This window comes from Anopheles gambiae, chromosome 3, assembly GCF_943734735.2.
Source record: "Anopheles gambiae chromosome 3, idAnoGambNW_F1_1, whole genome shotgun sequence".
NCBI classification, from domain to species: domain Eukaryota; kingdom Metazoa; phylum Arthropoda; class Insecta; order Diptera; family Culicidae; genus Anopheles; species Anopheles gambiae.
Window position 1 is genome coordinate 51,301,289 of NC_064602.1, and position 15,555 is coordinate 51,316,843.

General features: G+C 40.7%; 1 protein-coding gene across 4 annotated transcripts in view; it reads right to left on the minus strand.

Moving 5' to 3' along the window:
- The window catches only part of LOC1279719 (protein vav), a 41,042-nt gene extending 25,907 nt beyond the window's left edge, over positions 1-15,135 (minus strand). For 2 of the 4 annotated variants that reach the window (XM_061655535.1, XM_061655533.1), the window contains exons 1-2: positions 14,541-15,071; positions 14,264-14,442 (exon numbers count right to left, since the gene is read on the minus strand). In XM_061655535.1, the coding sequence (XP_061511519.1) occupies positions 14,264-14,442; positions 14,541-14,780 (419 nt within the window). In that variant the 5' untranslated portion in view covers positions 14,781-15,071. Of the gene's footprint in view, positions 1-14,263; positions 14,443-14,540 lie in introns of all 4 variants that reach the window. The other 2 variants (XM_061655534.1, XM_061655539.1) reach the window with 2 other exon arrangements.
- Between the last annotated feature and the right edge of the window lie 420 nt (positions 15,136-15,555).

A 15,555-nucleotide genomic window follows, 5' to 3' on the forward strand; every position in this document is an offset into this window, starting at 1 on the left:
TTGTGCGGAATGTTTACATGATATCAGCCTCCAACTGTGCTTGATCTCAGCCTCCAAACTCCATATAAAAAGCTGACTAGAATCGAGAAGGGCCCCCATATGTTATTACAGTAGAACGTCGATTATCCGGGCAGCTCGGGACCGGACCAAGGTGTTATAAATGACAAGGTGAAGTTGTTCAGAGCAAAATGACATTTCTCGACTTGACATTTCTCTTCCGGGGGCTCCGGTATAAAAATCGGGGAGGGCTGGTGCGGGGTAATGAAATTTCTATGCAGAGAGTGACAGATGTCCCCCACAATGTCGCCCAGCAAAAGCGATAAAAATCAACCTTCTAAATACATTATCCTTGGACCGGACGGTTGCCGGTTAATCGATTTGCACGGATAATGGTCCAAGAAATGTCAAATTCATATAAAAATTATGAAATCCATTAATTTTATAGAAAATTCACCTTGAATCAATCGATAAATCGTTAGTAGAATATTATTTTAATCAATAATTATATGTTTAACAACTTTTCATTACCAAAAATGAATTTCGAAAATACCACTAGACACTACAGAGCTGCAAAAAAAACTGGTTGTTCACTTGACTATCGCTGCAAAAGTACGCTATACGTTTGAACAGCTGTCACATTTATGAGCACGGTTAAGCCGCCCGCCGGTTACTCCGCCCCCGGATAATCGACGTTCTACTGTATTTACTGTCTTTCCCCGAGTTAGGCTGCGCTCTGGCAGCAATAGAACACGACATCGAACATGAAAATTGTATGGGATTTGACATGTTCGATTTAACCGTATTAATACACGATGCGCAATCTCAGATTGCGCATACAGTAGACCGTCGATTATCCGGGCAGCTCGGGACCGCACGGTTGCCGGTTAATCGATTTGCACGGATAATCGTCCGAGAAATGTCAAATTCATATAAAAAATATAAAATTCACTAGTTTTATGATTAATTTACCTTGAATCTATCAATTAATCTTTAGTAGAATATTATTTTAATCAATAACAATAGGTTTAACCACTTTTTACGAACAAAAATGAATTTCGAAAATACCACTAGACACTACAGAGCTGCACAAAAAACTGGTTGCTCACTTGACTATCGCTGCAAATGTTCGCTGTACGTTTGAACAGCTGTCACATTTATGCGCACGGTTAAGCCGCCCGCCGGTTAATCCTCCCCCGGATAATCGACGTTATACTGTATATTCGTTTTATCAAAACATAAGTCATTTCGCGTAGCCAACCCTGAGCTATAAACGTAATTTCCATACATTTTCAGATTGCGCCAAGATTGCGCATAAATCTTCAAGATTATATGTCCGAGTTATATAAAATTTTTTGACAGATAAATATATCAAACCGACCCGTTTGACAGATAAATATATGCGCAATCTGAGATTGCGCATCGTCTATTGCTACGGCAATAACCAACAAATCAAACATGTCAAATTCCATACATTTTTCACGTTCGATGTCGTGTACGATTGGTGCTAGAGCGCCGGGTTACGAGACACTCGAGTTATGCGAATTTGAGTTACGCGAATATTTATTTTAGACAGTTCATACGACAAATCAGTACAACTTTCTCCAAAAATTTTTAAGTGAAAAATCAATTACAATTTTTCCAAAAATTTCAATTAACTAAAACAACAGAAATAGTCGAATTTTCTACACGAATTGAATTAAATAAGTAATAAAGTGCATAAAAGCACTATTTTCAATCAATAATAATTATTAAACAAGAGTATTTTGGCAGCGAAACGTAATATTCGACTTACGTGAATATCTCCGGGACGCATTATTCGCGTAACTCGGGGAAAGATGGTACACCAAACGGCCCAAACGAGACGCTTCATTCCGGGATTTATTCGGAATAAGGTAATTTTCGAAAACACACAGCATACGAAAAATGGTTCACAGCTGCTATCGAGAGAGTAATCTTAATTTAAATTTTCATTAGGGGAAAGAGGGTCAAAATGGGCATGAGGGGCAAAATGGGCACCTTCTATTTAAGCATTATTTCACTACAAAGATACTTTCCAATCCTCAAAATGTATTCATTAGAGTGTTCAATGAACACCATGTAAGCTGTATAACCCTTTCACATAAAAAACCAAGAAAAATGCAAAATAAGATTTAGTAGCATATTGATGTAATTTTTGCCACTTCGAAAATAAGCTTAAACCAGTGTCCAGAGAAACTTGGAAGTCTTACATGGTATATTTTTTTTATCTCATAGTGGCAACTGCCCACCAAAATGACAGATTGAAGTGGCGTATACCAAAATTGAAAAATAGTGGTACGATTTCCTATAACAAATTTTACAAAAAGGTTCTCATTTTCAATCTCTCACTATAGAGCGTTACTTTTTCACTCTATAGTGAGACGATGTTGCTTAGTGAGTTGATGATAGGTGCGGATAGCTTGGATGATTTTTGTACCGTGTTGGTTCCTTGCACACTTCGGTGCACATAGCGATTCATCGATGTAGGCGTTGGACGAAAAACGACAACCATGGTTTTGTCCAACTAACAGACGAAAATTGCCCAAACGTATGTGAAGTTGTGTAATATTTATGAAGTGATCTAAATAACATAAAGATTAAATAAATACAGGTAAGCTTAAAATGAATTGCAGCAGCTTCCGTGATATGGTACGGGTAACCAATGGATCGCACGCAGCCGCCAGACTGATATCGTTATTGTCCGCCTGGTGTACTGTTGTTGTCCGGATTAATTGAGGACGACACCAAAATATTCAAGACCTTACATGAAGCAGTCTCATTTCAAATGCTCAATCACTGCGTCACCTTACTTACTTACTTATCCGGCGCTACAACCGCTTTGCGGTCTTGGCCTGCCTCAGGAGTGTCCGAAACCGCTCACGGTCTCGCGCCTTCGTCTGCCAGTCCGTTATCCCGGCCTTAATTGCGGACGCCTCCACGCCATCTTGCTACCTCAATTTGGGCCTACCAAACTACACTGCGTCACCTATTTGCCCTTATATTGGTGGAGGAAATGTCACATTATCCTCTCTTATTGTAGAACGCAAACGTGAATCACTTTTGTGAAGATTTACACTCAAACATCAAAATCAAAAATCAATACCAGTACACCGTCGAAGACTCCGAACAGAATCAGATACTGCGAGCTTTCGAGAACCTCAAAGCGCTGCGACTCATTGATTAATATCTGTGCGAAATGAAGCCGCGGAAGGCGCTGACTCGTGCCTTATTCGCAGCCGAAATACTTTCCCTGGTGGACGCGGAGCACTCTTATGCTATCGATGAGCTGGACAATATATTAGTAAACGTGAACCGATTGAACAACGAACAAGGAACGGAGTGCGATGAAATTACCGCAGCAGTGGTCAGCTACGATTTGACAGAACAATCCAGCGGAAAGGAGACACACAATGGACAGGTTTTTTCCTTGATTGACCTGGTGGCATCGGAAATCCGGTTATGCTCGAAACTATTCTTGCATTCAATAGAAAATTGCAATCGCAGTGGCATCGAGTGGAATTGCTACGCTGCTGCTAACCATGGAAAGCACGCTAAAACTTTCAAGCTATCGCTCACCTTGAACGCTCACAGTTCCTATAATATCCGTGTACAGTAAAGGTCTGCAGCAGTGTATTCGGCGGAGCATGATTTGGGGCAAATTTAGGGTATTGCGTTTGCGGGAAAACATGCGTGTGCAGACAGCCCAGACTGTTCAACATGCTGAAGAGCGGAAAGAGTTCGAGAATTTCTGCTCTGCATCGGCGAGAGTCATACGACGTGCGGCATAAGACATTCTCGGGGTTCGGTAAGGCATATGTCAAGATACCACGGGACTCTTTATATTACTTGGAACATCTGATCCGAAAGGTTACGTAAATTTATCGCAAACAATGTGAATTTTGATACATAAATTATGTATTTCAAGTGGTACACGATCCACAATATAATTTATAAAATATTAAATAAAAGAATTAAGAAATCATAAATCAATATACTGGAATATATGTTATAAATAATACAGTGGAGCGCCGTTTATCCGGGCTTCTCGGGACTTGACCTCGCACGGATAAGCGAATAACACGGATAATGAGTCAAATGATATATTTAACACCAATTCTTGATTAATTTTTGGAAAATTATCTTATTTTTTGATAAAAATAACCCAGTTTTTATTAACTTCATGCTTTTTCCTCAAGAATATTTGAAATTTGAAATATCCTCCTCATAACGAAATGTCACCATTGTATTGAACTGTCATTTCTCAACAGCACGGATAAACGGACAGCCGGATAAAAGGTACCCGGATAAACGGCGCTCCACTGTATAAGCACACAGAAAAAAAATCTTTCACAAAGGATCCAAAAACAAAATGGTTTATTGAAGTGCAATTCTTATATGCCCTCGAATAAACGTTGCGTAGCCCTGTAACCGGGCCATTTTAACTAGTTGAATACAAAAATGTTGTGTTTTGAACTGGCTTTACGATTGGTCTAAAAAATATAGAGTCGTCGCAAAAAACGCAGAGCTGTTACAGAAGTCTCGATTTGAAAACCGCGAAAGCCGAGTCAAGCCATTTACAAATCCGCGTCAATACGAAAGCAACTACACCGCTCGTGTAGCCTGGCAAGAAATGAAGGACGAAAAACGGGAGAAGGGAAAACCGATATCCTTCGAACGACACGCACACATGCATTTGCATGCGAATTTTGCTTGACCGGGACTACCCATCTCTCTCGATCTGCCATGATTTGTCTGCTATCGCGCTCATCCAGGTGTTAGGCATCCTCAGTCTGTCCAGAACTTTTGTTGTGGTAGAATGTGCTGGAAGGATGCGTGATTTCTTGTACCCCGTACTTTGGTCGTCTACGTTTTGTGTCGTCTTCCTTCTTCTTCAAATATGGAATGATTTACAGGGTTTTCGAGGATTATATAGACATGTTCAGCGAGTTGTAGATTCGTTCAGGCATATAATAGACTCTTTCAGCGAGATATAGAATTGTTCGGATATAGGTGTAGACATGTTCGGTTATACTGTAGAGCTGTCACTTTCGTTCCCCTTGGACTGCAGCTTGGATCATTCTCATCAGAAAGTAAACAAACGGTTTTCGTAAAAATATGCTTGTTTTAACTAATTCATTTATTAAACAGCTTGGGGAATGATTATTAGCTACTTTTAGGACTTTTAAGAATGAAAAATTGAACCCTGCGGTACAGTGTGTAAACAAAACAAAAGACAGCACTACAGAATCGCTGAACATGTCTACGCCTACATCCGAACAATTCTATATCTCGCTGAAAGAGTCTATAATATGCCTGAAATGCACGTCTACACTCTTAAAAAAATATGCCGAGTCTCGGTTAAAAATAACCCTGATTCGCACAACTGAGATCTCGATAAATATAATAATGAGATGATGTAATTATGGGGCCCTTCACGATTCTAGTCAGTTTTTTGTATGGAGTTTGACAGTTGGAGGCTGAAATCATGTAAACACTCCATACAAAACCACACAAAAAACTAGCCTGCAATTTTCAGTCTAGATTATTCTAGCCTCAAAGCTACAATTAGATTCGAGTACTTGCTTGAAAACACGGTGTTGTTTACATTTACCCCAAGGTGCATTACATAGATCACGTGGTGGAATCTAGAATCAAAGTGTATGTAGTCCAGGTGGTCTCATAGTATGTTTTTTAAAACCAAATTTGAATATCACTTTTTGACAGGATGGGTGAAAACTTTTGTTCAAACAAGCTTTCTTCAGGTTTGACGAATACTCAAAACACTCTTAAAATCTTCGTTCAGAAGCAGAAGCGATAAAAATCAGCCTTCTAAATTCATACACCTTGGGATAAGCACACCTGTATATTCTACTTACTTAGATAGCTGCTCGAAAACTGCTATACATTGCAAACAGCTGACAGGCTGAAATTTCAGAACATTTAAGAACATCAGCTTCGTCAGATTTTGAATAGGGAAAAGCGAGGCAAAAAGGGCATGTTAAGCAGTTTACTGAATATTCCTTTGAATATTACACATCACACAAATTATTCTTACATTACAATTACAAGCCTCTACTATTTATCTATAAATTAAAATTGCCACATAGCCTGAAAATAACTTCAATAAATGTTAAATAAAAGTTTTTCTTTTTAAAGATAATATTTTGACACGCAGGGCAAAATGGACATATGTAAACAAAACGAGAAACGTCAAAACACTGAGGCAATATGGGCCACAACAACTGCTCTTAGGTAATGGTCTATGCTTTTGCGCACGTTTCGTAAAATATATTCTCGTCCTATCTTTTGTTTTGCTGTTCAGGAAAACCCTTAAAATTCTTCCAAAAATATGCAATCAAAATTAAAACAGTTTTTACTCGTTCCACTCTAAAAAATCTAATCTTTTGAATCTATGCCTGTTACCATTATTGTGTTACCCCTATATATCCAAAACATCTGCCCATTTTGCCCCAAGTTTAAGCGCCGTGTCTGTGCTTCATCGCATGCGATTTTATCGCACGTGCTGTCAAACGCTTTTTCGTATAATATTACAATTATTTGGATGATTTTAAGAATTTAACGATTGTCCATTTTACCCCAAGAGTAACTGCCCATTTTGCCCCACGTGAAGCATTTTTGTATTTTTTGTTATATTAGTAAAAATACTCATTCGATTGCCTTACTTTCTTCTGAAAAATATACCATGTAAGACTCCAAGTTTCTCTGGACACTGGTTTAAGCTTATTTTCGAAGTGGCAAAAATTACATCAATATGCTACTAAATCTTATTTTGCATGTTTTTTGTTTGTTTTTTTATATAAAAAGGTTATACAGCTTACATGGTGTTCATAAAACACTCTAATGAATACATTTTGAGCATAGGAATGTATCTTTGTAGTGAAATAATGCATAAGTAGAAGGTGCCCATTTTGCCCTGCTTTCCCCTACTCTGTTTTTAATCACTTTTTGCATCGTATTGCATTCAAACAAAACCAGCTTTCTCATTTTGCTCATTAGAACCATTAATTAATTAATTATTAGATTTAACTTATGTACATCCCCCCCGGTACAAATATATTGTGAATTAATAAATGAAATGAAATACTTTTGCTGCCACCCTGTATGAGCATCAGATACAAAGCTGGAGATGATTTTGTTATGAGTTTATAATATGCCGATTTTTTGTATCACGAATAACTTTAATCATAGTAACCTATGATTCACTGTGGTTATAAGTTTTCTATTAAATACATTCATTCTGTTCCTAACCATACAATACGCTGGTTGTTTACACTACTGCCAATAGGTTATGGACCCAGAATAGTACGATATTTGAAGAAGTGTAATTTTCAATCAAGTGACAAGAAACCGAAGATGAATTCAAGTTCCACTGGATCCTCAAGCGCTGCAGGTAGTAGCATAGTTTCGTCGAATCTTCTTGGCATCGAACGTCTTACCGGTAGAGAAAATTGGGACACTTGGAAGTTTGCGGTACAAACCTTCCTTGAGATCCGTGGATGCAGACAAGGATCGCAAAGCAAGAGCAAAAATCATCCTTCTTCTTGATCCGCTGAATTATGTGCACGTCAAGGAAGCAACGACAGCAAGAGAAGTTTGGGCTAAGTTGGAGAGAGCTTTTGAAGATTCTGGTCTTACTAGAAGAGTCGGACTGCTCCACAAGCTGATAAAAACAGATTTGTCGTCTTGCGAATCCATGTCTGAATACGTTAACCGCATAATTTCAACGTCGCATCAACTCAACGGAATAGGCTTTGCGATTTCCGAAGAGTGGATTGGAACGCTTCTACTGGCTGGTTTGTCTGAGCAATATCGTCCAATGATAATGGCTTTGGAAAATTCAGGTATAGTCATTACTGGAGACGTTATCAAAATAAAACTTCTACAAGAAATGCCAGCCACATCCAGCGTTTGTTGCAAAAAGGAAAGTTTCTGGACAAAAATTTAAAGAACAGAATCCTCCGAAAGGGCCGAGATGTCGGAAATGTTCCAAGTACAGCCATATAGCAAAGGATTGCTACAGTTCGAAAAAGGAAAATACGTTTTTATTTATTTATTTATTTATTTATTTATTTTTATCTTATTAATTGCTCGGCCACGTTGGGTTACAGCAATAGTGCTTACTGACTATAGTATACAATTATTCACGAAGGAGTTGGAAGGAGTTTATGGTACGGAAAAGGAGCGAAGACGGGATCGGTAGACAGGATAGGATATGTTGAAATCGAACAGATCAGAAGTACTATTAAAAGACGACATAGCTCTTACAAAAGGCTCATTGCGAGCAAAACGTGTACGACATATAGGTAACTGGAGACGAAAACGATAACGTAAGGTGCGACAAGGTGCATACAAATGTAAGCGCGACAGAAGTGAAGGAGTATCAATCGTATTGAGCAATATGCCAGCGACGAAAGAAGCCTGAGCGACCGAGAGGCGGTGCTCCAACTTGGCAAGGCCTAATAGATTGCATCTATCGTCATACGAAGGAAGCGGAATAGAGTGATGACCCAGCGACCTACGAAATACGATCCTTGTAAAACGTCTCTGGATCCTCTCAATCCTTTGGAGCAGAGATAGTTGAACAGGAGACCAGATGACACAGGCATATTCCAGTACGGAACGGACCCAACAACAATAAAGGGACTTAAGACAAAAAGGATCACGAATTTCAGTGGACATGCGACAAATATAACCAAGACTTTTGTTGGCCTTGTTGATGACATAGTCCGTGTGCTCCTTGAAAGAAAGACTCGGGTCAAAGAAGACGCCAAGATCCTTAGACAAGGACGCACGGGGAATAGGGGCATCACAGACACTATAAGCATGAGTTATACTTGTGGAAGATCGGAAGAAAGACAAGACAGAACATTTTTCAGGGCACAGGACTAAACCGTTAGAAGCACACCATGTAGAGAATTTACAGAGCCAGGATTGAAGGACTAGACAATCAGCTGTAGAAGATACAGGAAGAAAAATTTTAACGTCATCCGCATATAGCAAGAAGCCGTTAGGAGGAAGGATCGAAGTACAGTCATTGAGGAAGAGAATGAACAGTAAGGGACTAAGGACACTACCTTGAGGGACACCCGAAGAACTAAGAAAACATTCAGAGAAAGAGCCACAGATTTTAACTGCATATGAACGATTCTCAAGATAGGAGTTGAACCACGGCAATATAGAGCCACCGAAACCTAGTTTTCGAAGCTTAGCAACAAGTAATGATAGAGGTATACTGTCAAATGCCGCTTTGAAATCGGTATAGATAGTGTCTACTTGCTTACCACTAGACAGATAGTGATATAGAGAAGACAAAAAACACATTAGGTTGGTGGACACTGAGCGATTGGGCATAAAGCCGTGTTGTTCCGCAGAAATATAATTTTTTACACAAGGCATTACAGATAAATGGACAATTGACTCGAGGATTTTAGAACACGCACAAATAATAGAAATGCCTCTGTAGTTTGATGCTAGTGTGCGGTCACCTTTCTTATAAATGGGAACAAGCCAAGCTAGTTTCCATTGACTAGGAAAAATCCCTACACTAAGCGAGCGAGAAAAAAGACGAGTGAGAATAGGAGTGAGGGTATTGCCACATTTTTTCAAAACACAGGCAGGGATGCCATCGGGGCCTGGTGAAAACGAAGTTTTAAGTTTGGATAAAGCGGATTTTACTAGGCTTTCACTTACAACGACTGAATTACATGATATCACATCAGAGGGCGTGTAAGACAAGCCTACGTCCAAAGGAACCTTAAAAGTACTAGGATCGACAAATACACTAGAGAAATGTTTGGCAAACAGGTTACATATATCAGGATTGGACGTAGCAGAGGACAGATCAAGAAACAGGGTGGATGGAAGGCTAGCAGAGCCTCGCCGAGAGTTCGCAAAACGAAAGAATGACCCAGGATCAATAGTGAAGCGCATTTGAAGACGCCTAACGTAGCGACGATACAGATGGCGATTAAGAAGACGATAAGCCTTTTGCACAGTGCTTTCTACTATCGGGACAGCCAACGGCGAAGATTGGTATTTTGACTCGGGAGCTAGTGTTCACATGACACGAAACGCGGAACTCCTACAAAATGTGAAGCCATCCAATGGTACTGTGGTAGCGGCTAACGGCGGTAATATGAAAATCACCGGAACGGGATCGTACATAGCGAAGCCTTCGTGTAGCAACGATGAGATTCCTGTTTGTGATGTTCAAGTATTACCAGACCTATCAGTGAATCTATTGTCCGTCAACCAGATCGTCCGGAAAGGATACATTGTCGTTTTTAACAACGATGGATGCAAAGTGATTGGCAAAGATGGCAATGTGGTAGCTACCGGCAGCCATGAAAACGACCTTTTCAAGCTTCAAGAACGCAAGCAAGGTAAGAAAAATGCTTTGGCGGTTTCATCTACAGGAAGCTTGGAGTTATGGCATCAACGGATGGGACACCTAAACATCAACGGTGTGCGCAGCCTCGCCAACGGATTGGCAGATGGAGTCAATATCGACGGAGGGAGCATGGCCGACTGTAAGGTGTGTCCGATGGGCAAACAGAGTCGCCACCCGTTCAGCAAGGAAATAGGGCGTCTGAGATATTAAATTTAGTTCATATCTGCGGACCGATGGAGGTTAAGTCACTAAGTGGAAACCGTTATTTTATTGTCTTTATTGACGATAAATCCCGCCGGATGTGGACATACTTTTTAAAAACTAAATCGGAATCTGAGGTTGCGCAAATTTTCCATGATTTCCACGCAATGGCGGAACGGCAATCCGGAAGAAAGCTTAAGGTCCTCCGAACAGATAACGGTAAAGAGTACGTAAATGCTACATTCAAAAAAACATCTGAATAAGCACGGAATAGTTCATCAAAAATCCAATGCGTACACCCCGGAACAAAACGGTATGGCGGAACGAGCGAACAGATCGATCGTAGAACGTGCAAGGTGCATGCTTTACATGGCTAAGCTTGCAAAACATTTTTGGGCGGAAGCTGTGGCAATGGCTGTATATTTGCTGAATGGTTCCCCAACCAAAGGCAACGAAGTAACTCCGGAGGAAGCATGGACAGGAAAGAAACCCAACCTTTCCCATTTAAGGATATTTGGAACACGTGCGATGGTCCTAGTACCAAAACAATATCGAAAAAATGGGATCCTAAGTCAGAAGAGTGCATTTTCACCGGAATTGACGAACATACCAAAGGGTATCGATTGTTCAATTTGAGGTCCAGGAAAATTGTCATCAGCCGGGAAGTGAAATTCATCGATGAAGGTGTCGCTATTCCTTTCGAAGAAAACTCGAACGTAAAATAGATTATTCTTTTGGAACACGAAGAGACGATTTCTCTTGCACCGAGCATTCCTTGGGCTGAAACACCGTCGAGTGAGGAAGATAGCGATAACGATGCCTTCAATGAGTTTTCCAATGAGGTTGGAGATTTTAGCGAAGATTCCGACGGAACATTGTTTGATTCTGATGATGCTGCTGATATTTCTATGTTTGACGTGACCACCGTGCTCCCACCGCGACAAAATTCATATCCACCAAGGTCACCGGTGTTGAGGCGCAGCGGTCGGGAGCACAGATTGCCAGGCAAGTACAATGATTTTGTTATTTCAACAAAAGGATTGCCTAGTTCCTTTCCTTCTCAGCATGAATCCAACAGCTGCCAAACTAGTGGTTCATCGACAGCGATCTGGAGCCAGGAAGGAACAAACAATGCTGAGGAAACAGAGGAAAGCAGTTCACGAGCAGCTAGAGAATTTAGTGGTATTGCCATGACCGAATCCAACGCCAGGAGGGAAGTTAAAGATGACGATCCTGTTAGCCATCACGATGCTTTGTCGCGTAACGACTCCGAACGATGGAAGGTAGCGATGGAAGAAGAGTACCAGGCGCTGATGGAAAACAACAAGTGGAGTTTATCAGCGCTGCCAAAAGGAAGAAAAGCAATTAAGTGCAAATGGGTGTTCAAGACCAAGTATGATGCTGCTGAAAACATCGATCGCTACAAGACACGGTTAGTGATCAAAGGATTTTCTCAGCGAAAGGGGGTGGACTACGACGAAACCTACTCCCCAGTGGTACGTCACAGTTCACTGAGATACCTTTTTGCGCTCGCTGCTAGACACAATCTTATGGTAGATCAGATGGATGCCATCACCGCTTTTCTCCAAGGTGATCTAGATCAGGAGATATATTTGGAGCAACCCCCATGCTTTGAGCAGCATAATAAGCGAACAATGGTGTGCCGCCTAAACAAAGCTCTATACGGGCTAAAACAATCAAGCCGGGTTACAACAATCAAGCAGGATCAATGTACCAGACCTGACATCCTGTTTGCTATCAACCAGCTGAGTCGGTACAACACCAACCCCGGATCAAGTCACTGGCAGGCCGTCAAACATTTGATGCGGTATCTCAGAGGGACATCTTCTATAAAGTTGAAGTATTTCTCATCTGGTGATAATAAGATCGTCGACTATTCAGATGCTGAATGGGCCGCTGACGCAGATGATCGTAAATCAACAAGTGGATATATATTCAAAGTCCAAGGAGGAGCGGTTTCTTGTAGTTGCAAACGACAAGCAACTGTGGCGTTATCCACATGTGAGGCAGAGTATATGGCATTATCTGCAGCTGTACAAGAAGCGTCCTGGTGGCAGGGACTCTTAACGCAGTTTGGTAAGCATGACCCAATCAAGTTGTTTTGTGATAATCAAAGCACAATAAGTATTGCTAAAAATGGTGGATACACACCAAGAACCAAACATATTGACATTAGACATCATTTTATACGATATGCGTTGGATCGAAAAATTGTGCAGCTCGATTATGTGAATACCGAAGATCAGGTTGCAGATGGATTAACGAAACCACTACAACGCATTTAATTAGAACGTAACCGGACATCGATGGGTATTACAAAATAATCGGCTTTAGGAGGAGTGTTATGAGTTTATAGTATGCTGATATTTTGTATCACGAATAACTTTAATCATAGTAACCTATGATTCACTGTGGTTATAAGTTTTCTATTAAATACATTCATTCTGTTCCTAACCATACAATACGCTGGTTGTTTGCACTACTGCCAATAGATTTGAATGCATCGTTTCGTTCTACTTAACATAATGACGATTTTTAGGCTATTTTTTCCTTGTCGCAAAATCCGCACCAATAAAGAGTAAGGACGCGCAAAATCCGCCAAAAAAGCAAATTCCGCGCAAGCTGTAACAGCTCTGAAAATGTTATCAATGCCCGGTTTTTATTGATAAATTCCCGTTTTTCCGGCTTTTCCACGAAAAATAAAATTCCCTGCTAATTTACGGTTTCCCGGTTTTCCTGGTTGAGTGGCCTCCTGGTTATACGAGTGCCTTGACCAACCGGATGCCGAATATACATGGTTTTATGAGCAGCAGTAAGAACCCTTCCATGAACGTATCGTCCAATACGACGCTGTTTCGTATGATGCCGCTTATATTGCCGTCAATACCATCCCGCTAGACCTCTTGATGTAGGGGGATATCCGCTGCCAAGACAGAAAGGTAGTGGTGGTATATCATCGGGCATCCGTCATCGAACACGGGCTGATTCACTGACCACGATTCGCTAGGACCCGACTAGAGATGCAGTAGCCACTACATCGTCTCGGAGATGTGCACCAACCGCGACACCTGGTAATCCGTAGGCGCTTCTGACAGGACATCGTCTCCACGCAGCAAAGAAGGAATTTGGACCAGCCACAGCCGGCTCCACAAACGTCACCATTGTTTTTTTAACTTAACTAGTCCCTTCTCTTCCTTGCTATTCCCTGCTTCCCTATCCATTTCCTTTTAATGTTTTTCCTCTTTTTATCGTTTCTTTTCCTCTAAGATATTTCAATTCAGGAAAGCTGTGGTTTGCCTGAAATGGATTGAGGCAACCCGCCAACAAAAATGCTGGTTGGATTGAGGATAGAGCCCGAGCTTCATCCCGGAAGGCTCAGAAACGCAAGTATAGAATCGTTGCAGCCGATATGTGTCGGATACCTGGATGCACCGCACGCACTCCACAGCTTGAAATAATATACCTCACCGCGAATCGGCAGAATTAGGATTAGGTCGAATTGTGATAGCCTGTCTGATAGGACATTGGAGTCACTCTTGGTACATTTACATTTAGTTGTAGAATATAAGAGAAGCTGAATGGTGAATTGGTTCTAATTTTAAGTGAACTTACGGTATATTAGTTGCAGTTTGCACTTTTCTGCATGTTGATAATTTGGATAGAGTTAGAAGCACCCGATGAAAGTTGGTAAGGTCGTACAACATGGTCGGTTCGAACAGATCCGCTTCCTTCAAGCCAAAGTTGGTTTTGCATGCTTCTAGAAACAGTTTAATATTTTGTATGCAAAGAAACTAAAGAAAATACTATTAATTTGAGTTTTATAATTTAAACTCAACAAGATACAAGTGGAAATTTCGTTTGCCATATCACAGCATTTTAGAATACATACGTGTGCCATTTGAGGTTTACGATTGAAATCTTTTCTATCGAAAGACGACGGATCGAAAAAATTTGCTAAATTACACAGCAGCACTCCGTCTCGGAGAATGGTTGCGAGGACTTTAATATCCGAGTCTAGGTGATTGGCACGGTGGTCATTTGGAATTATATTGCAGCGCGTGAGCCAGGCGGCACATTCACGCCACAACTCGGCAACCATCGTGTTGGAAGTAGCAGTAACTGTGGCCATCACATTACACAAAAAGATATAATATAACTTTGTCGCCCACGCCCAGATATTCTTTGATATCAGCAGAGCCTTTCTTCAGACGATGACAATTGGGAAAGAAGGAAATTGTGCGCGAAAAACAGAAGAAAATGTAAACAACGCACTACTTTAAACGTAAACGAAATAGATCCATAATGATATGGAAGTGCGAGCGATATTGTTCCATTCCTATTTGTTTCCACTTGTTTTTCACAATCTTCTTCGTTGCTGCGTTTTGTTGTTTTGTGTAGCACATAGGAGTGTGTTTGGTCATATTCGGTGAAAGATGGTTTTTACAGGGTTTATGGCAACCTGTGTGGCCAGATTATTTTTGCCGTTTTCGATAGGTGCATCAAAATTTTATCGGTAGTTTTCGGTAGAAGTTTAAGATTTTTTCGGTAGTTTTCGGTAGGCTTTGAAGTGTTATGAGGGGGGGGGGGGGGGGTTGTCGGAGATGGAAGCTAATCTGTCGAATGAAGAGCAGCACGAGAAAATACATCTTTCATTTATTTAAAGGAGATAGTTTAGATTAGGTTCATAGCGGTCACATGAGGCCTTTCTAAAGTGTCGATCTGAAAATTTTACTAGGGAATCTAAGGCAGCGGTCTAATCTTGTTGCGCGCAACATTGTTGCTCGGCAACATATCGCTGAGGTGGTCTATGAATGTTGCTGGCAACATTTAGCTTTGACATTGTTTAGCGTAAAAAAATTGCCAATTAACAGCTCAGAGTTTATTTTTTATCATTCACTTATTGA